Source organism: Gouania willdenowi, chromosome 22 (assembly GCF_900634775.1).
Source record: "Gouania willdenowi chromosome 22, fGouWil2.1, whole genome shotgun sequence".
In the NCBI taxonomy this organism is placed as follows: Eukaryota; Metazoa; Chordata; class Actinopteri; order Blenniiformes; family Gobiesocidae; genus Gouania; species Gouania willdenowi.
This window is the reverse complement of record NC_041065.1, coordinates 20,349,260-20,371,806: the sequence shown is the minus strand read 5'-3', so window position 1 is coordinate 20,371,806 and position 22,547 is coordinate 20,349,260. Positions and strand designations below refer to the sequence as shown.

At 41.0% G+C, this 22,547-nt stretch overlaps 1 protein-coding gene, 2 long non-coding RNA genes and 1 other non-coding gene across 5 annotated transcripts in view; 2 read left to right on the top strand and 2 right to left on the bottom strand.

The window, feature by feature from the left end:
• The window catches only part of LOC114456041 (uncharacterized), a 57,277-nt gene extending 35,111 nt beyond the window's left edge, over positions 1-22,166 (bottom strand). The window contains exons 1-3 of the long non-coding RNA XR_003672778.1: positions 22,017-22,166; positions 14,286-14,478; positions 13,892-14,050 (exon numbers count right to left, since the gene is read on the bottom strand). This is a non-coding gene — a long non-coding RNA (uncharacterized LOC114456041). The remainder of the gene's footprint in view (positions 1-13,891; positions 14,051-14,285; positions 14,479-22,016) is intronic.
• Positions 1-22,547, bottom strand: part of LOC114456042 (uncharacterized) — a 332,361-nt gene that overhangs the window by 37,537 nt on the left and 272,277 nt on the right. The window lies entirely within an intron of this gene.
• On the top strand, positions 18,385-21,095 carry marcksl1a (MARCKS-like 1a). Of its 2 annotated transcripts, XM_028437513.1 has the most exons (3): positions 18,385-18,522; positions 18,633-18,738; positions 19,697-21,095. In XM_028437513.1, exons 2-3 carry the CDS (start codon positions 18,655-18,657, stop codon positions 20,237-20,239), a joined length of 627 nt encoding a protein of 208 aa, XP_028293314.1. In that variant the 5' UTR covers positions 18,385-18,522; positions 18,633-18,654; the 3' UTR covers positions 20,240-21,095. The 2 variants fall into 2 exon arrangements, with proteins under 2 accessions (XP_028293314.1, XP_028293315.1); XM_028437514.1 differs by having other exon boundaries at positions 18,424-18,738.
• Positions 22,066-22,147, top strand: trnas-gcu (transfer RNA serine (anticodon GCU)). The gene has a single exon. It is a non-coding gene; the product is annotated as a tRNA-Ser (tRNA).

Below are 22,547 nucleotides of genomic sequence, written 5' to 3'. Positions count from 1 at the left end.
AGCTGGTGGCAGCTGTGGCCTGTAGAAGCCATGATGAAGATGATGTCACCACGCAAACCCGCCCATTCTGACCTCCTGTAATTCCTTCTCCAGGCTCCAGGAGAGTGGTGAGCGCGGTGCATGAGTGGTGAGTTTGTGTGGTATGTAGATTGTCCAAGACGAGTCCTTGCAAAACCAACTTTTTCCTAATAGAAGATACGTGGCAGATCTGTGATAAACTACTCCTTTAGTTCAGTTTTTTAAAAAAAAAAACGCTGAGGAATGAAAAGAACACTAACTCCAATAATGTGCAAATAATCCAAACTAAAGTTTGCTAAGAGGAGTTCAGGGGCTGTGAGAAAAGAATCTGGAAAAAGACACTCGGAATGGCCCACTGAATGGACATAGTGTTGAGAAAACTTATTGAATACCATCAATTTAGAAAAAGTCATCTTTAAAATACAATAGAACAATCAAATTTTAATGTTTAATACCTTTTAATCCACATAGGTTTGCAGAACATCTCAAAATGTCTTTAAAATACTTACTTTTACTTAGTCATAGTCTAGTTATTGTCACTTTAAAAAAATTGTGAATGTAAACTGTGATGAAAATGAAACAAATTTAACACTGAAAAGGAGACAACATTGTTATAAATCTGGGTTGCAATGTTGACCCTAAAAGGCATGGACCTTTTTCCCCACCAATTTTCAATGATATTTAATGAAGATTTCGAAGCCAAGTCAGCATCTTACTATGTAGTTCTCCAATCATTCCTGAAAATATCCACGAGATGTATAAGAAGCAGTTTAATTGCATTTATTTGAACAGCCGCATTCCTCTGTTTCTGGTCACTCGACAGTACAGTTTTCACAAATCCTCAAGAATCCTTCCTGATCACTGGTACCTCTTTTCACACATCTATAATGAGAACAATTTGCTTTCTTTAACTTGGATCTTTCCAACTCTCAGTGGCATTCAATTTACCTGCCTTCAATCATCAAGTTATGGCCATTTAAGAGGTATACAAGAGCTGGGACGATACACTAATGTTGCGTTCACACCAAATGCGTTTTGGGGCGTCAAAATCGTGCCTCACACCCGTAGTTGAACGCTTGTGTTCACTAAATCAGATACTTGTCACCGGCATCGAAGACGCTCTGGACGCGCATCCAAACAAGTTGGGAAAAGAGTGCATTTAGGGGAGGGGCTTCTATGTTGCCGGCGGTGTTCATACAATGGATGATATTGTGGCGTTCTGTTACATTCATAACTCACCCAGTGACTGTGAAGTGGTGGCGAACATTATTGTGTTGAGAAGGCGGTGTTTCCGGTTGGATGTATTTGGTGTGCACTGTGATGTTAGAGGGCTATAGAGAAGTGAATGGAGAATAAAGTTCGGAGCTCCTTGCTGAACACGCCGCCTCCGACTCCCGTTCATCGGCTCTCTATCGAGAGAGTGGCTTGGCTTTATTTGTGCCTCTGCACCGTTTCTGGATTCACCAGAGCTGCGCTTGGACGAGAGTCGCTTTCAGTGCTACTTCCGTCTCTGCGCAGTTTGACGACCTGCTGATGACCTTTTTTTTTTTTTTCATTATTATGAATACGTCACAGTTGGAGAAAACTCCTGATTGGTCGATGCGCTGCGATAAGCCCTAAAAGTTAAAGAATCCCAACTCTAGCGTCGGCCGCGGACGCACGTCAAAAGCTTGAAATCTCAAAATGCGCGGCAGAAGCAAATATTGTCTATGTAAACCTGACGCTTTCCACATTTTAGACGCGTTTGGTGTGAACGTGCCATAAGTTCACAATGAGACACAATATATTTTCATGAGACAGATGCTATAGATATTTTAATAAGAGGGAAAAAAGACAACCCCCAGTGTACACCCATATTTAACACCATTTCCTTCCTCCTTTATCAAATACAAGTGGCCATGGCTAAAGTGTTCTTGATCTGTGGTTCCTGCTCTTGATTTCCTCTGATTTCATGATTCTTTATTGTTTTCCGTTGATTGGTCGAACTAACTTTTATACAAGGAGTGTTCAGAGGGTGATCAAGGCTTTAATACAAGACAACATAGGATGCTGGTTTATTTTTAGTTGGACTTCACGAATTAAATTCTCTAACATAAATCCCCATAATTATCCTACTGATCTAGTGCTACGTGGCTTCAGGCCCACAGCCTAAAGACATTAACTCACTCAGTGCCCCCGACGAGATATCTCGTCATTTCAAATCCGAACGCTCAGCACCATTGACGAGAAACTCTTCATTTGCATTTTTTCACGGGGATTACTAGAAAACACCCTGGCGGAGGTCCCTCATCAATATCTAAGCTGTGGGGTGTTATAGTGACCAACGGTGCCCTGACGATGACAGTGGTGCACCTTTAGATAAGAGATTAGCCACCGATGCTACTATTAGCTGGGTGGGAGAAGGAGGAACGAGTGAGATTATGGCGCTACAAAGTGATATTTTGACGTATCCAGCAGCTCACAACACCACATACTAACACAGAACATGTGTGGACCTGAGTAGATTATTGATAATGTTGTGATTGTGAGATAAAACCATCAACTAACCGGGCTAAACGGGTCATTGCTGCGTGTCGGGAGGAAGAGGACGTTACCTCTGTGTGCAGACTGACGGGAGGGAAAGTTGGAGGAACGCCAAAATACAGTAAGAAATCCATTCAACTCTGACATAGACAGCAAAATATCAATAATTTTGCCATCAAAAGCCCGGTCTAAGTGTATTTTTTAATGTTTTATATAAGGAAACAATGTTCAGATGTTAGAGTTGTCACTAAAGCAAAGAAAATAGCTTTAAAGTCACCGACAGGATCTTTTTTTTTACAAAAAGGCTGTTTTCTCAGCTTTTTGCTCTGAAAGTGAAGATTTGTGTAAAACTTGCTCTATTCAATGGCTGATTACAAAAGAACGGAAGGAGCCAGAAACAAATGTTTTTTTTTCTTCATGACAGTAGAGGCTTCAATCTTTCAGAATCCGGTATCAGATTTCAGATAGTCATAGTATAAATTATTCTGTGGGTCTTTAAAATCAGTCAAAATGTTCAAAATGGCTGGCACTGAGGGGGGTAGAAAATTTGAAAATGGCTGGAACTGAATGAGTTAAAGACATTTTTTCTGGTTCATGTAAATACATCAGCCAGCTATTTTAAAAGCTTTGCTTCTTTATACTTCATCTACTCAACATGAAACCTTTCAGTTTGAGCATTGTTGCTTTCACTTCTATGATAAGCCACCTGTGATAGATGACTGTTATTTTTAGAATTGCATGATTAAAACTGGATCACAGTTCAGAAGAATATTTTGCTTTATTGCATATCAGTTTTGCGAAAACGGTTTTGATCATGAGGTTGAGTTTATGATCATCTCTCAGCGAGCTACGAGACGAGAGGTTTTTCAAGTTCAAACTCTTTCATTCATGTGATCCCCATAGCAAATGCATTCCATCACTGTCGTCATAGCATTGTCATGGTAACCACTTCGGTCCCTGTCACTGATGCCGCCGCTTAGTCAACAGAGTAAGTAAGGGAGAATGCAAAAGAAAAAAGGAAAAGCTGGATGACGGGCGAGAGGGAGTGAAACGAGGTAGAAATGTGGAGTCAGACGAGACCAGATTAGAGTAAAAGTTTTTATGGTCTGTCCTTACCATTTTGATAATGTTTAAAAAGCTGACATGATTGTTAAGAGTGACTGGGATCCAGTTCTGCTCATGTGGACTCAGTCCACTGCACTGATAGTGAGGAAAAGGCTGCGATGCACAGCAGGTACATGGATTATTCATAAATATGGCTCTATTTTGGGACTCCATGTGAGAAATGTTTGCCTGTCGGGGGAAACAAATGTACAGATTTCATACTTGATCTTTACATAGCTGAAAGCACGCAGCTCCCGCTTTCCGACTTTTAATGACAAAGAAGTATAAATGCGCCTGAATAACAGCATTTTTTGTCACATTTGTTCATTACCCTCGTCTTTGCATTCCTTCTCCCTCCTGCTCACTGTTATGCCCTTAACCTTAAACATATGCTGAATCTTTTTTTCTGTTTTACTTAAAGCCTCACAAACACGAATACACACATGCATATTTCACTTCCTCCTGGCACAAACTCTCCACTGTTCCCTCCCTTTGGACCAAGAGCTACAAGAGTAATCCATTTGCTCGGCAGCAGAGGGACGAGAGAACCAACCAAGGGACAAACATGGAGAGAAAGGGAGAGGGCTGAGAATAAATCAGGTGAAATCTATATCAAAATTCTATATTTAGACAGAGTGCTCCTTAAAAGTGACATTTAACATGGTTTGTGGACACCATATTCTTGATAGGTTTGACTTGCAGAGTCTTGCGCAGCCTCTGGCCTTTGATGTATCCGTGGATGATTTGTGACATGTGATGATGCAAGATGATGAAAAAGTGAAAGGGGTTTGGCAAGGGACTGTGTTTCATGCCTGAAGGAGTGCACTCCGGACGATGAGAGACGTCTTACTCTATAGAAGGGAGGATCTGAGCTTTTTGGAGGAGGGAAGATGATAAAAGAATAATACAGGCTCTGTTAAAATTGGGAACGTTTAAAAACTGTTCTCTTTGCAGACACTATCAGTCTAACGTGTGTCCTGAAATCTGACAAACTCCTAAGACTGGCTTTCATCACAGGTACATTTCCATTACCGTGCAGCACTCTATCGCTCTTTTTCCAATTATTATTCCAGTTATTTTAATCCAAAAGGTAAACCTTCTCATCAACCCCCTCCTGCAACCGCTGTGTGAACAGCTACATGGTTAGACAGATATATTCCTCTTTTAAAACTCCCACAGGGTGACAAGAATGGGCTGCTTCGTCTCTCAGTATTTGGACTAACTGGGCCATACATCAGGCGCTACAACCACTGGATTTCTGCTTGAGAGTCCAGGCCTTATAAGGATCTTAAGACTCTGGTAGGATGAGGAACGAAGGTGCTATAGGTTGGAATTAAAGCTTTTCTCATTTTCCTCCTTCTCTCCAAACCATTGCAGACAGTCTTTGCCAGACTGTGACCCAACATCTTTCAGAGTCCACACACACATGATGTGCTCATCGATCAAATTGAAAGACTCTGACCTGGAACAACCTTGAGCAGATTTTGGTAAGTGTGTGTAGTGTGCGTACAGGTGCGAGTAAAGCTTCTTTGTGTTGGGGCAAATGGCCGTGGAGGACTGTTGAAAGGGTTAAAGCATTTAATGGGAACACAGGGGCCAAGATAAAGCTGGTGAAAAGGCTTCGCCAGTAGAGCGCCCGCCCCATCTACAGAGGCTATAGCTCCTCACCTGCAGCGGGTCCAGGTTCGATTCCCGGCCTGGGACCCTTTCCTGCGTGTCATTCCCTGCTCTCTCTCTCTCACCCCCTTCCTGTCTAGCAACTGTCATATAAAGGCCACTAGAGCCAAAAAAAATCCTTTAAAAAAAAAAAAAAAAAAAAAAAAAAGAAAAGGCTTCGCCGCCAGTCATTAATTACTGCAGACGGAGCTAACCTTGAGTAGGCCAGGGTCCCTCAGCCCATTAGGACAAACAACTCCCCTTACCACTCCAACTTTCCCATGACATTCAAATAAATCTTACTAAAATAATCTGCTGAATGTTTTCAGAGTATAAAAAGTTTGAAGAAATGCAGTTTTTACCTGTAGCCATCCTCTGCATGATGACTGGGTAAATATGGCCTGGAATAAGATGGAAACCCATCTGTTAGCTCCATGGTCTGTAATCCGTATTGAAAACTGGACACCCTGGAATGTGAAATTAATGTTCTCCCCTCAGGCAAATTCCTAAGCATTTGGCAATGGGGCTTCTGACATGCATTAAACAATATGTGGGCATTGAAAAGGCCTCAGCAGTTCAACAGTCTTTTCTTACTGCACTTTCCCCGTAGGCAATCGGCACCAGAAGTCAGGCTACAATTAACTGTGATCAAATTACCTCTGTTGCATTTCAATCTCGTAATTTCCCTGTGACACCAGTTATATGGTTATGTTACACATCTACAGACCCAATCTCATAATATTATGAGCTTCTACCTATAAATGGACTTGGTAAATGGACTTGATTTTATATAGCGCTTTATCACCACACTGAAGCAGTCTCAAAGCGCTTTACATATCAGCTCATTCACCCAATCACTCTCACATTCACACACCAATGGGACAGGGCTGCCATGCAAGGCGCTAGTCGACCACTGGGAGCAACTTAGGGCTCAGTGTCTCAGTGTCTTGCCCAAGGACACTTCGACACATAGTCGAACCCCCAACCTCTCGATCAGAAGACGACTCTCTACCACCTGAGCCACGGTCGCCCTATAAAATGTGTCCAAACGTTTATTATTGAGTTCAAGCAGATTATCTCTTACACAGTCCTGAATGGTGCCTGATCGGCTTACATGATGGGTATTTGAAGATGTTAGCAACTGATGATGTGGCGCAAAACCTCCAGAGAATCGCACCAACCAATGGCCTTGGCCTTAATATTTCACTCGCTGTCTTACACTATGTCCCGCCTGATAGAGAGGACACCACAGATGCCTAAATGCTGTGCCATTGATCTCTGGTCCGAGCTCATCACAGAGTCATGATAACCTTGTTACAAACCCCCAAGGGGACAACACAGCAAAGGAAGTGGCTCCCTCTGGACCTGACAAATGGCCTGTGTCTTCTCTTGTCTGTGTTGGAGCAGGTGTCTCATATTGTCCCTGCCATCATGTGATATATTTGCACTGTTTTGTTTTTAATGTCTCTTTCTGTCAGGGTCGTTTCTCAGGATCGGATAAGGGGTGAGTGAACGAGAAAATAATACAGGCAATAAGAGTAAATCTTTCTCCAACCTGACTGAGCTCATTCCATGATGAGGCACACACGTAAATAACCTCTCTAGCTCCTCCCTCACTACACCTCGCTCTCTATCCTGCCCCATTGCAACCAATCAATCCACAATCAATCACTCGCAATAACTGTCAGACAACAGCTTGCATGTCATGAGTGAACCAGACTCAGAATAGCGGGAGGTTAGTGCAGACCCAACAAGGAGGAGGGTTGGTCAAGCTTACACAAATCAATGCTTGAAAGATTGAAAGGAGGTAAACGATGGGAACTGAATCATTCAAATTCTGATTAAATAAGAGGGAAAGTCAAAATGAAATAAAAACCTTGAGATTAAAATTAAAATAAGGAGAGGAAGCTGCCCACTATAATGTGTCAAATGTTATTAGTTGTTTTTTTTTTTCCAAACAATGACGTTCACCGAAGCACAGTAATTGGTACATTGTGGCTGTGATGCTGCATCATTGATCCGACCTTACCTGCCACGCTTGTCTGGAATTCTGGGATTTCCTGGAGCCTGTGCTCTGCTTCAGCAACCTCAACTCAAAAAGACTCAAGCCTCTTCAGGGAAAAATTGACCTTTCACAAAACCCTGTCCACAAACAGTCATCATCCAATAATACGTCCGAGCAACCGTTACTATGTAAACAGGGTCCGACATGCTCAGAGCAGGCACAATGGTGAAGCGGTGTGCTCATGGCTTGTGGAGGTCAGATACCAGGTATCCCAGAGTTGGGCTGGGGGAGTCGTGTTCTTTCCGTTCCCAAAGCCGAAAGCACAACCTGAGCGTAGTCTACAATGGACTATAAGAACGTCTTAGGGATGTGTGTCAGTATGTGTGTACATGTAGTATGGGAGATGTGTATCTTTTTAATGTTATCTCATCTTGTCTGCACTTATGTGTATGTTTAGCAAAATGACAATAAAGCTTGATTTGATTTTGATTTAAACTACACATTCACGTACCAATAGCGCAGTGAGCCACGACCCCGTAAACATCAGCAGGCTCACCTCCCGGAAGTCTTTCTCATGCCGGCTTGGCGCCGCTAGCTCGTCCATGTTGTTGGAGATAGATCTAACATTCCCCATGATGACAGATGGGAAGACTGGCTGATATCTTCTCCTCCTTGCTCTGCGCTTTGTCCCCGCGCGACATCCCCGTCGTTTCCTCCTCAGCTCACGGGGGATGTCGGGTCTCGCTGCATAAGCTGGCGTAGCATTAGCACAAAGTGCTAACAGCTGATCTTGGGTGTAAACAATGGCGCCGTGGCTCCGAGCAGTATCTCCCGACATGATCGCAAAAATTGCAGAGACAAGCAGTAGAAAAAATAGTGCAGTTTGGGCGTCTGTGTTTGAAAGAAATAAAGGAAAACACTAAGAATATAAAATATACTGTAGGTAAACAAGATTTTAAAAAAAGAGGAAAAGGTCAGTTGTGAGCAGGAGCTGCTGCTGCACCCATTCGGCAAATCGCTTTGATAGTTGTAATGTCCCCATCATTGTTTGTTTTAATATGTTGAACATATATAACTAATATATAACTTATTTTAACAATTGCCAAATCAGTAACCAATCAAACACAACCAGTTCAGAAACTTATCACTTTCAGGGATAAGATAAGATGAAATTAGATGAGATTTTATTGATACAATCACAAAATTAAGTAAAGATATGAAGAAACAATGACAAAATGTAAAGATGAAGCTATTTCTACAACAAGGCAATAATCATTCAAGTCACTAATACGAGCTTAAAGGGCTCTGTTGCAATCAAACTTAAAGCCCATCCTGTTTTGATATCCACCCATGCTTATATGAAGCAATAAGAGAAATGTATCCAAGGAATGTAAAACATTAATTGTGATAGTAGCGGTACATGTATGCGTGCTTCTGAGGTCACAGTAACCTTTATCTTTGTACTTCAGGCATCAAACCTTAAATAAATCTTATTTTTGGGACTTTGTGTCCTGAATTTCTTTTGCTCAAAACATGGGTTGAAGTGTTTTATCTGTTTAACCTTACAAATATAAAATATTTACATTTTATCTAGTTATTACACAGAAACTTGCACTGAGAACCAGGGAGAATAAAGTGGTTTCATAAAAAGAGAGAATGGGAGATGATGACATGTAGCTTGCACCAGGATTAGATCAAACTACCATGGTATGGGAGGGCTGGCGTCATCAGTTTTCTTCCAGAAAATTTTAAAGCACAAAACAAATAGATATACTATATTTTTTTAGATATAAAGAATGGATGGAGCATCAGTCATCTGTGATGAACCCAGACCCAACACGTCAAAGGTAACTGAATTATTTGATCTCACAAAGATTTCCTATGGCACCCCCACAATAGTGTACAGGGGGACTGCTTTAATGTAAATGTTTTGAAAGGGGAACGGATTGAGGACAAGTGAAAGAGGGGGTGGGTTATAAATAGGTCACTCACAACCACGCTGCAGTGATGCTCTATGACATCCCAGCTGCAATGGCAGATGGATAAAAAAGTAAAGTGGAGCAAATGATGATCAAATGATATTTTACATCAAAGCCAAAGCAGGCCAACCAAAAAAAAGAAGAAAAAAAAACTCACATGGGTTCATGTGTGCATATTTTTGGGAATCACTGGCTTTGTGAGACAAACTAACACTGCTCTAGCCTTCCAAACAAAGGACAAGAGTTAGAAGTGTTAGAATCCTTTTTGTGTGTGTAACCAAATGAGAAATCAACAGCAGAAGTGAGTTGATTGTCTTTTTCCAGAGCAGTAAAAGGTGCAAAGTCAATGAATTTAGCCCACTCACGGCTCATTAAAACACAATGACTGAGCATCGACTCCAGACTTTTATTTATTTTTTGCTGCGGGCTTCATTCTACTCTCTACCATCTCTGCCTTTTATTTCAGAGTGTGTGACAGCGCAGAGTGCAGTGTGTGTGTGTGTGAGTGCAGGAGATGGGGGTGCATTATGAGCAAAGAGCTGAGGTTCGATGTTTTGGATTAGACTTGGAACGCTGGGACGAGCCACAAATGAAATTCAACGCATCCACATTGTTGCTGATTTGTAAGATAATGTGTCTGTTTATGATTAAAGGGTTTATGTCAGGGTTAGAGATTGGTTAGAAACGATATTCCAATTAAATCACCTAAGCCTTCACGCAGACTATACACAGCTATTTGCAAATGATGATCACGGTTCACTTAGCTGTTATTTTGACATAGATTTAGTGCACGACATTAACAAGAACATGACCCCAGTGACATTAAGCTCATTATGTCTAGACGGAGTAAAACATCCCATTCTCCTCTGTTCCAATCCTGGATAAGGTCACTATAGCCAGAAGATGTAAGGTCCATGTCTGCCATCTTTTTCAGATGATGCTATTAAATGTCTTAGTCATGTAAATAGCCTGGGGAGGTGGCCAACACTCCAAATTCTCATTTTTTCACCCTACATCTCGTGCTCCCCTTCCCCCCAGCCAACGCTGGACCGCCCGCTGAGGCGCAACGGGGCCGCCAGGTCATACTTAACACCAACCACAGCCTCTCCACAAAGCTCCTTCTATCCCATCCCCCGCAGCCTCCAGTGCTCCCATCCCCCATCCTTCAAAATCTGCATTACAATGAAGATGGTGGAGGAGGAGGAGGAGGAGGAGGAGGAGGAGATGTGTGTGAGTGAAGTGAGAGAGTGGTGATCTCAGAAATGTGCCAAAAAAGCTGAGCCAGAAGATAACCCAGAAAATATCTCATGACTCCTGTGTGTATGTGTGTGTCTGCGTGGGTTTGGCGTGCGTGCACGTAAGAGAGTGATTGTACGTGGCTGCACATCAGTCGTTACTTTCAGATATATTAAATGTGTTTATGTACCAGAAACAAGCAGGTTCCAGCTACATTGTAAAACAGATGTCGACCCTGTCCTAAATCATTCGAGTCTTTTATATAATAGCGAGGGATGTAAAGCTGTCATACACTATGACCTTATATAATTTTATTTTATTCTATTGATGACCTTTTTTTTAGTATGGTATGTCAGCAGAAATGAGCTTTTTCCTTCAACCCGAAGAATATAAATTTCCATAAATAAATTGATTCTCAGATATGAAGTAGGCTATGAGACATAAGCTTCCAATAAAAAATGCTATCAAAGTGGCAATGCATGATGAGAAAGGCATGTGTTTACACATTATCTTAATGCAAATAAATTCAACTTTCAAAGGAAAAAAGAACTGAATTCAAACAATGTTACTTTTAGCTTTCTATGATAGCTGACTGTAGCCTTACGCCAGCTCTGTTTAATGTGAAACATCTGCTACATGCCAATCACATGTGTGTCACATGTGTGTATTGTTAATCTCTTTTGTTGGAACCACAAACTCTTTCCCCTCTCTTTTTTCATGATTTCATTGACATAATCAATTGTGAGCTCACAACATAATAATCAGTTTTAGCTTTAGACTTGTAGGATGGCAGCCTATAGATTTCTAAGCTAACATGTATCAGTTTGTGTTAATATTAATAAACTTAAAAAAAAAACTTTAATAATGTTTCACGGACCAGGTCCCTGAAGCTTTGATTTTGTTGTTTATGAAGAGAATCAACTGCAGCAAAATGTGTGAGGAAGAGTGGAGGAGGAAGACCACGCCATGACATGATCATGATGAATGAGAAGCTGGCACACTGACCTAGTAATGCTGCAGAGCTGATGCCGGTGGGGGTGAGCCGCCCTACAACTGTACTGGCCTGTCTGACACACAGACGCACGAGCGCACACGCCACATTAACCCTTTTTGTGCATCTTAACCCCTGATGTTTCACTCGATTTTTTTCTTTCATGACTGTAAAATATATGACAACAAACGACTAATTACAGCAACTCAAGCCTCAGTGCCAGAGATTTACAAGAAGAGGAGACGATGGTAGTGCAATGTTTATTTCTCTATAATTGCTGACTGGTTGAGAGGCTTTGGTGTGAAAACTTTGGCAGCCAAAGCCATAATAATGAAGACAAAATAACAGCTGAAGCTGTATTCTCTTGACTGGATTCCATCAAAACGACGGTAACATCAGCCAGAGACGTGGATGGGAGCAGCAGTTGCCATAGTAACCAGCTTTGTAGCAGGTCTGCACGCAGGCAGAAAGTATAAGGGCTAGCGTAGAGGGAGGTGGTGGTGTCTGGTTGTGTCTGCCCCTTCAGATTAAAAGAGAAGGCTACAACTACCATCAGGATCCTTTTAATTCATTTAATTTTTAAACTAAATCCTCATCCATGTGGTCAGCCAAGTGTTTTCTTAGCACTTCCTTCACAGACAGTCACCTACAGTCCAGCAGACGGACACATCCACACAAGCCTCACCCACCCAGCCCCCAAACCCCCCTCTCACCCTGTTTTCTTGGCCAACATGGCCGCCATGTGCAGCTTTGTGATTGCCGGCTGGTGAGGGCCTTTTCGCAGTCAATAAGGCAGTAGATCGAATTAATTAGCATCACAATTAGCTTTACTTTAAGGTCGACACACCCTTATTCGTGCCAGCAAAGAGGACCGTGAACCTGATTCTCCTTGAAATCAGACATTTGAAAAGAAGAGTTTTGCTGCAAACCAACAAGACGTTTAGGGTCAAATCCAGGCTTGTATTATTCATGTTTCTATTTTTGTATTATCTTCACCATATTTGTCGCAGTTCTGCTAAAATATTTTTTTTGTTTCTTTGCTTTTATCTTTTTTATCTCAGTATTAGATAAGGTTGTATCAGACTATTGTACAACACATTTGCTACTATTAATGAAAAAAAGAAAGGTCCGCCCTGTAAATGGGATCGGATACAACTCATTTAAGTAATCTGCTTAGGGTGACCAACCTGAAAATAACATATTTTCCCTCATGCAAAAGAAACAACCGTGGACACTTCTTTAGAATCTTTTCCTTCACTCATTCTCTTATTTTGTACTTCTTACTACTTGCTATGCTCACTGGTTTGCTCACTAAGAAAGAAGGACACAATGAAGGCTTTTTAGTGGAGCATTTCACAGCTCATCCTGTGTCGGGGGGCATGAAAAATGGGCAAAGACACAAATGAAGGCATTGACCAGAAATGGGGGAGAAGGAGAAGGGAGAGCAGCGACGGAGAGTGAGTGTGCAATGAAGAAGCGGCATGTAAAATGTGACAAAAATAGTTCCAAAGGGGAAAAAGTGAAGGGTCAGGAGAAGTTCCCTTGCAACAATTTTGTTTTCATCAATCTGGAAAAATCATTTTCCCAGAGTCTCTTTAGAAAGAGTCAAAAGCTTAAAACAATGATCCACAATTATGTAGCTCGGTCCTTGCTTTTATTTAGCATATTTATCTTACATCAGAAGGTAAGATAACGGGTAGCTAAAAGTTCAGATGTTGGATTGTACATGTGTGGACAAAAAGTTTAACTGCCTTTGTACTTTAAAAGGTACCAGTAGCAACTGTGTATAATCTTAAAGGTTATGTCAGACAATATGTCATAAGTTGTGAGCTTGTTGTGGCTGATTCACTAGGAGCCACAAGTAGTAAATAACCACCCATCAAGAAGAAAAGATCGATGGAGTCTTACCTCCTTCACGTTCTAAAGCCTCAAACATACTCAGCAGAGCGGAGTTCATGCGGACTCCGCTGGAGTGCGCTAGGCCAATTATCTGCAATGCTCAGATTTTACTGTCGCCCGACACGTATCGACACACATTAAATGTAGGCAGTGGCTATCCGTATGGTTGCCATATCAATATACCAACATTCTATTCGTAAGCAGCGCCCCTCATTGGCCAGTTTAGGTCATGTGATAAGGTCAGTCATTGGCCAGTTTAGGTCACGTGACTAAGACTAAACCTAACTGTAAACCTAACCCTAACCTTAACCCTAAAAATTGTTGCGATAAAAGGTTATAACCTAACCCTAAACCTAACCCTAATTCTAACCCTAACCCTAAAACGCTACATATGTGTACTTCGGTAAACGTACCAATAGCATTGGGGGTTGTCCGTACGGCAACCGTACAAATAGACACTTTCTTAAAGGTACCACTGACCTGTATTCAACTCGCATGGAGAAATGGAACAGGAGAGATGGAGATGAGCTTTGACAAGGCGAAGAGGTCCGAAAGTACCGGCAACTTTTTGACACGTCCTTGAAAGATTACAAGGACTTCCAGAGAAGCAGCAACTCTTGGAAAGAGATTGCATCCACACTAGGGAAAGATGAGGAAGTGTAGAGGGAGATGGAAGTATATGATGGACAGATTTAAAAGTTTAAGGGAGAAGTGGAGATAGGGCGAATGTAGCTGGCATTCCCAATATATACACTCCAGTGTAATTTTCCCAGTGAGGTATGTCATATATGATACTAGCAAAATGTCCTTCACTAACATGGCGTACTCCCCTTCCTCGTTTCTTGAAGCATTTAATGGATGTACATTGCAATACCTCTTAATTAGTCTCTTCTCAACAAGAGAAGCTCCTCTTCCTCGTCGTCAGTGGAGTCCGCCCGAGTATTTTTGAGCCTTAATGCAATATCTGGCGTCGCGCTCGTCTCTGGGGGAATTTTCTTCTTAAGAATCACTATAACATCTTCTCTGACTCCTCCGCGCTCTCTCTTGTTTGATGATGTCACACAGATCTGCAAAGAGCGTAAAACAATAAATTTAGACATATCAAAAGCTACTCCAAAACACATCCTTGTGTTGTGCATAGAAAAATATACAAACAATATCAAAGAAAATGTGGAGAAAACTACTACAGAAATGTCAATGAGGAGCTGATGCAAGACATTGACTCTGATACATCACATGTGGTCAAAATCAGCTGCTCCATCGATTGTACCTCATAGAATAAATATGTTCTGAAAAATACGTTTAGGGTTTCTCTGAATGAAAGTGTAGTTATTGAAAATAGGCCTACATTAAACAATGGTTGATGTTGTCAACATGCCAGATTATTACCCACTAAATTTCACATTATTGGGCTATCTTTATAATTAATCAATGCAATGAGACGGTGGTAATGCATAGCTGAGATTTAACCAAAGAATGTTTGAAGTGTTATATAAAGGAGCCAGGAGAAGTTCACATGACTAAATTGTAAAATGTTAATAATTAGCTGTCCCATCGTACGTTTGGACAAAAAAAAGACATCGTTTTTTTTTTGTCCCAGAATATGAATGCAATTGCGCATCAATGCAGAAGCAGCCTTTTGAAGTTATACTAGAAGTTATTCAACTCAAATGACCAACACAGCTCAACAGCAAATATATTATATGTCAACTTTCCAAGTAGGAACAAGAGGTGATTTAGAAGTTGCATATGCAGAAACACATTTAATAAAATCAAACGTAGTGATTACTAGAGGAAGTGCTCCATTCATGGAACTTTAACTGGTTCATTAAGGTTAAAAGCATCCAATTGTTGTGTAGACGTAGCTGTTTTAAGATGTCTTCCTTGTTAAACTGAAAGGTGTACATAGATCTGCGGGATCAACATCATAAACTCCAAGGAACTGGATGGAAAGTAACTAAGTGCCAAAATGTTGGATTTAAATCCTCTCTTTCCTTAGACGTTCTATGGGAACAGAAATACAAAGAGTAATCCTGACGTGAAGACAACTCGATATGCGCACGCTGATTGGAAGAAATCTCAAAAATGGCGATGCCCACACATAAAGGCATATCACTTGTGTTTGAAGGCTCAAATTTAATCAAAACAACTCCAAAAACATTTCTAGCACAACTTTGTAACAAAGTTTTACTCTTCAGCTTTAGATCTATCATCAAAGAGCATTCATGTGATGGCTTGTGTATCACTTTAATTTATAGACCGTAACATACATGCCAAGCATAATTGGGCTTTTAATGTCCTGGTAAAAAGAGAGTAGGGGGGAGATGGGGGTTACATTACACATCACATGATTTCTTAACTCAATTTGGGGTAAACTAGAGGTTTGTTAGGAGGGATCAGGGAGCAGATTTTGAACCCCTAAGGGTATACTCCAGTCTGGGAACCGCTGCACGCTGAATGACTGGAGATCATACTCTGGGTGGCTGATGCATTTTTCACATACCATGGCTGTGACATGTTTGTGTGAGTGTGTGTAGAGGGGGGTGTTTTGTGTTTCGTGTGTGTATGTGTGTGTGTCATCAGATTGGTTGAAACAGTGACAGAAGGGCCCAATGAAAAATGCAGACAAAGAGGGGGAGAGATGGAACTTCTAAGGGGATGCTGCAGAAGAAAGAGGAAATCATGAAGTAAAATTAATGAATTTTTGCATGGGGGTTCATCTCAGGGATAAACAAGCTTCTTGATGATGGGAAAGAGAAGATAAATGCCTGCCAAGATAATGAAAATACAGCTTCAAAGAAAGAAGAATAAATGTCGATGTCCGGACAATGAAAGACCTCCAGTGGCGCTCATGAGTCAGATGAAAGATACGACCTATGACCTAGCTGGATCGCAACAAGCTCTTACATTTACACAAATTGCAGAGTTGAGGTAAAATGTGTTGATGAGGCTGAAGGAACCTCATCACCGGCTGATTCACCGCCACCCTGTCTGTGTCAGTGACAAAGCAACCTCAGTGTTGTGGGTTATGTAACAAAGTTTATGCTCAGCAGGTCACTCTATCTCTCTTTTTGAAATTGGTGTGAGTTTGAATGTTACATTGATACTGCGTGACCTCCTAATGATCCTAAAATAATATGAGTTTGGCTGGATCACAGGTTATTCCTAAAAAAAAAATAAAAAATAAAAAATCAAGTAAATGAATCCAACAGGGATATGAAACTCCAGGCCTAGAGGGCTTCAGTCCTGCATGTGTTTGATGTTTTCCTGCTGTGATATCTCCGATAGCAGCTCCAAGCATCAGTAAGAAGTAACACAAGAAGCAATCAACAGTTGATAAGAAGCGAGTGATAAAGCCTGATGCCAGAAGAGCTCATAGTAGTAACAGGAGCACTTCTAGGTGTGGCCGACAATATTTCTTTTTTTTTTTTTCAACTGGGGAAGATTAAATGGAAGAATGAAAGGCGTGTCACTTTTTTAGGCCCCAAAAAAGCTTTGAAAACAGTAATATCAGACTAGGAAGACAACTAGGGGTGTCCCGATCCGATATTGATATTGGATATCGGTCTGATATCAGCCAGAAAACAAATATCGGATTTTATCAGACTGCATCTGAAATCTCCAATAATATATATATTGGTTTTTTGATTTATTTCTTTAATATCTTCCATTTTATTATTATCATTTTCTTAATCAATCATAGAATATTCTTATTCTAAAAGGTTAATTAAATGTAATCCATTGGTTTATAATAAATGGGGTTTTTTTTTTTTTTTTTAATAATCAAGCCTTTTCTAACATTCCACACTACAAAATAAGTAATATAAGTATGTAAGATTTGTGCTGTTATCGTATTGTATCGATATTGGCATTGGCGAATAAGCAAGGCTGCATTATCGGTATTGTATTGGAAGTGAAAAACTTGTATCGGGACTTCCCTAAAGACATAACACTTTACTGTTGTTGGGTTGCAAACCTTATGTCAAGGCCAGTAAAACTTCAAGCTCTGCGAATTAGGTAGAGTTCATAATTTATGGTCCTGGAGAGCCACTGTCCTGCATGTTTTGAAGTCTCCAGGTCTGCAGTTTTTCTTATCACACTTAGATATGTTAAAACAGGAAAACATCTGAAAAAGCAGAACTGTGTCTCTCAAGAGGCAGGACTAAAGAACCCTGAAGTAAAGAAATGATCATTGGTTCTTTTTCTTCATTGGTCTGTGGCTCTGTAGTAGGAATGTTAAACTATCATGAGGGTTCTGGTTTGATTACAAAAAACATCTGTCATGCTACCAATGGTTAAAACTCTAAAGCCGAGATCGGCAACTTCTATTACAATATGGGTCACAAAAATGTGACTGTCTTTTCTGAGGGTCACGTTATCAATATTCATGTCAACACTTTGTATAATTACCAATTTGAGCTTTAATAGTGGAAAGAACAAAGGTTTTTTTTTCACATAATTTTGAGTAAGTAGTTAGTCATTGTGTTCATACTTCAATAAATTTTGTGTGTTTTTCTAATGTTTTGTTTTAATCTTATTTTGTGTATTTTTGTTGCCATATGTGTCCGGAGTTAATTTTTATGTATTTACGTTGTCGTAATGTATATTTTTCTGTTATTTATTTATTTTTTTAAATAATATTGTATACTTTGGGGTGTTTTTGAATAATCCTAACTTTGAGGGCCACCCAAAACTAGGGGCCCAGGCGACAGTTGCCTATACGTCTGCTCTAAACCTAATGTTGCCTCCATTAGCTGATGGTAACTAATAAACTGTACAAGAGCACATGCAAATAAAGTCCATCCGACTGGTTATATTTGAATAAAAGGACAAAGTGAAAATAAAACAGTGCCTGGACATTGGTTAGAAGCTCTTACAAATGTCCTGGTTGAATGGCACACTGGAAGCCCTTCCCCCCTCCTCTGTGGATTGGATAAAGCCCGGTGGCCACGCCCACAGGAGGAGACTCTGGTCGATTTTGAGGCGCGGCTGAAATACTCACAGTCTTCTCCCTGACGTCCTTTAATTTGAGCTCAGCCGCCGTGGGGTCTACACTCTCAGACAAAAGGGGAGTCTTCTCAAACCCAAAGCCAAAGGGAGCAGGAGATCAGGTTGGATCAATATCTCATTCATCCCAAAACTGGATTTTTAATCCTCAAAAAGAAAAAGAACACTCCTGGTGGTTTTTATTTTTCAACTTTATTAATTTATTTTTGTTCAGATCACCTGAAGGGAAAGAGAAAATGGGAGCCCAGTTGTCCAAGGGGGGAGTAGCTGTGGAGGGGAAAGCTGCCGCCGACCCTGTTGCTGCTAAAGCCAACGGACAGGTGAGTGCAGCACACAACGTGGGTCTGACTGTCAGCGGGGGGCCACACCCCGCCCACTGCACGGCATCATGGACCCAGGGCTCCATAAACTGTTACTCCCTCACATTTACTCCTCATTCTTTTTCAAGTTTTGATTAAATTACAGAAAAAAGAGAGGAAAAAAGAAACCTCACTGAATTAAACCAGCCCAGCCTTTTTCTGTAAATTATACCCTCTAAGGACAGTTTATTCTTATATTTCTACTTCATATGTAATACGTTTGCTGGGAAATGTGTGTTTGGCTGGTTTTTCTCTCTGTGTTCGCCTCAGAGGGTCAGATTAGGGCTTTCACGTCGAACAAAAGATGCGCGTCGAGCGGCGCAAAGGATGCAAATGCGCTCGATTTGATGCGCCTCAGACAAAGCGCGAGCCCGCGCCAGATCTATCCACACGTTTCTCATCTTACTTTTAACATCTAAGCTATTTTTATTATCCTTGACCAAGATAAAAAGCTTATTATAGATTTTGGAGAAGGCACGTTGATTGATTTTTCCAATCCAAGACGCTCTTTTACTTTTAAACCGTCCTCGGACAGCTTGGAGGGTTTTTGGTGGATTGTGGCTCTTCGGTGATGTGTGCCATGCAGCTTACTGTGTCCAGTCTGTAGTCAGCAGTGCTAAATGTGAGCCACAGCTCTGTGATGAGAACTGAAAGCAGGTTTCTTGGGGATTCCTTTGTTTCCCGGCGCTGTGGCCGTGTGGCAGCTTTTAATACAGCACTACTGCCCCCATGTGTTCTCTATGTGTACTACAGCCAGCTGTTGAATCCCCCCACTCGTCTAAACTGCCATCAGGACAGTTGTCCCTAAATTGATTAGGGATTAACTTGGTTGCATTAGATTTTCTTTTGTTTTTAATGTACTTTAATGTTTATTTGATATGAGCTTGATTGAGTTTTCAAACTTTCCTCTTCTCTGCAGGAAAATGGTCACGTCAAGACCAATGGCGACGTCTCTGCCAAGCCCGATGGGGAAGTGGCAGCTACTGATGGGAACGGTACAGCCGAGCCTGCCAAGGAGGGCGAGGCCAATGCCGGGGACGCCATCGAGCCAGCACCTGCAGTTGAGGGCGAGGCTGCCAAAGCAGAGGGGGAGACCGCCAAGGATGGAAAGAAGAAGAAGAAGTTCTCCCTGAAGAACTCTTTCAAGTTCAAGGGCATTTCTCTGAAGAAGAGCAAGAAAAGCAGCGAGGAGGCCAAGGAGGAGGCCGCCTCCCCCACGGCTGAGGACAAACCCGAGGAGAACGGCCACGCTGCCAAGGAATCCAAAGAAGAGTCGCCGGCCACCGAGGCCAAGGAGGGCGAGGCGGCCGCCGATGCTCCAGCGGCTGAGGGTGAGGCCAAGGCGGCAGCAGCTCCGGCAGAGGAGGCCCCACCGACGGAGGCCGCCCCAGCCGAGGAAGCCCCGGCTGCCACCGAGGACACGACACCCGCAGTCTCTGAAGGCGAGGCTAAGGCAGAGTGACTGCCCCCGGCCACGGCACCTGGACTGATTTTCCAAGATTAAAGTATATAAATATATATATGAGAGACTCGTGCCACGATCTTAAAGTTATAAACAAAACTACAAAAGAAGACAAAGGATATATCACGTTTGCTGATTCAACCACCAGTTCACTGCCTTTTTATTAGTTCTTTGACAGACGGAAACTCACCGGGCCCTCTCATGATGACAGCGTCGCCCCTCCCCCGCCCCCTCATGGTACACACACAGGGACTGGTGTGCAGTGAAGGTGATGGATTGGATGTGGAGCGAATCAGGAATACTGACTTTATTTTCCCAAATCATGGAGAAGCATCCTTTTTGAACAGCGTGGCAGCCCTATAACACCATATTTTACCTTCTCATCTTCTTGGGATCTAAGAATTTGTCAGCTCTGTGGAGCGGGACACCATCTCCTTCACTTGAAAAGACTGTTATATGGACACATAAACCTTTCAAATTACCTTATTAATTTTTTTTTTTAGAATTTTACATTCCTATGTTTTAACCCCAAATTTCAAGTATTTTGTCATGTATAGAAAAGAGAAAAATCAAGGAGGGGATGTGAAAATGGAGATATGTCTTTGTTTGTGCTTTTGGATTCTTTCTCTGGCTAAGACCACATTCGAGCTTCTTGAGCATTGCAGTGTTCACATTTCAGAGTTTATGACCGAGTTGGGATTGTACAAAAAATGTGAGCTTTTTAGTCTGCAAACTTGTCTCTGTAAATATGTTCTGGCCAATATTTTTTTTTGGTTCTCTTTATTTTGCTATCGTTTAAAGATGTTAATGGTTTATTGTAACTTTTAATAAGGGTAAATAAATGTTTGATCCCCTCTGTCTGTGTTATGCTTTGTTATTTGTTTACACACATATATTCATACTTTCTCATTGTGGTTTTATTTTTACACATACATGCTGATATTTACACACTTAATATATTGTCATTAGCATTAATGGATTCACACCTTTCACCTGTAGTGAGCCTAATAAACTCTGAGAGCAACTTTATAAATATCCTTTACTTAATTAATAACTAGCTAGAGTATTGCAGTAGTTACCTATACATGCCTCTTTATGTTGACTTATTTGTGTTTGGCACCACCTACAGGCCAGAGTAATGCATTGCAGGTCACTAACTTTGTGGTCGTCCGTTAAGTATTTTACGCAAGATATATATATTGCATTTATTGGACTAAAATAAGCTTAATAGATCAAAGAGTAAAATGTTAGATGTAATTTGTCTTTGAGGATGATTTCATTTGTTTTGAAGGTGAAGTTGACTTTCCTTTAGTAAGAAAAACTACCTGCCATTCTTCATTCATAGGCATACATAATGTTTTAACAAATTGCATTAATGTATTTAAAAAAATTTAATTACTCTATATTCTAAATTCAGGACATATATATGTTCAACTGTAGTACAACTGCAATAAAGAAGAAAAGTCCATTTGTCTCTTTGTAATTTATGTATTTACTTATTTTTTACAGTTTTATCATTTTATAAGGACAAGGGTCAGAGTTCACCACAAGTCTCTGGTAATACCATAATAAGTAAGATATAATGTTATGTAGGGCCTGACCAATTGACTAAAATAAATGAATACATCAAAATGACAGTATTCGGAGCGTTAAATTGTAGGGTTTTTATTTTATTTTATTTTTCAAAGGGCTCGATATATTTGATGCCTATATTCAAATACAGAAACGTCAGTTTATGTAAACGAGCTGAGTCACCTAACATGAACACAACAGAAACCGATGTCGTACAGACCATGGTAAATGACACCGATTGAAGCGGGACGTCAGACGAGGTGGCCGAGTGGTTAAGGCGATGGACTGCTAATCCATTGTGCTCTGCACGCGTGGGTTCGAATCCCATCCTCGTCGAAGAAGTTTTATTTCCCTTTCCCTATGATGTGTTCAATTGAGGTCGGTTTAACGCCAAACTACGAATTGTAAATGAAAAAAACAAAATCTAATGCAGTTACTTGCACTTAACCAACAACCTTGTGACAGGACAACTCGCTACTTTTACATTACGGAAGCTAAACATATTTAATATTAAAATATTATTGTTATTCTAAACTGGTTTGGATTGAATTGAGTATGTACGGGTGTAAAATCAGTGTCCGTGAACCCTCCACTGATGTCATATCCAAACTGCCACCACGTCTTTCATTCCCACGATAAAAAAAAAAAAAAAAAAAAAGTACAATAAACCCGGAGTTTTACTATGAACAGCTGATAAAGTGAAATGTTGATTAATTTCGTTTTCCTTATAAGACTT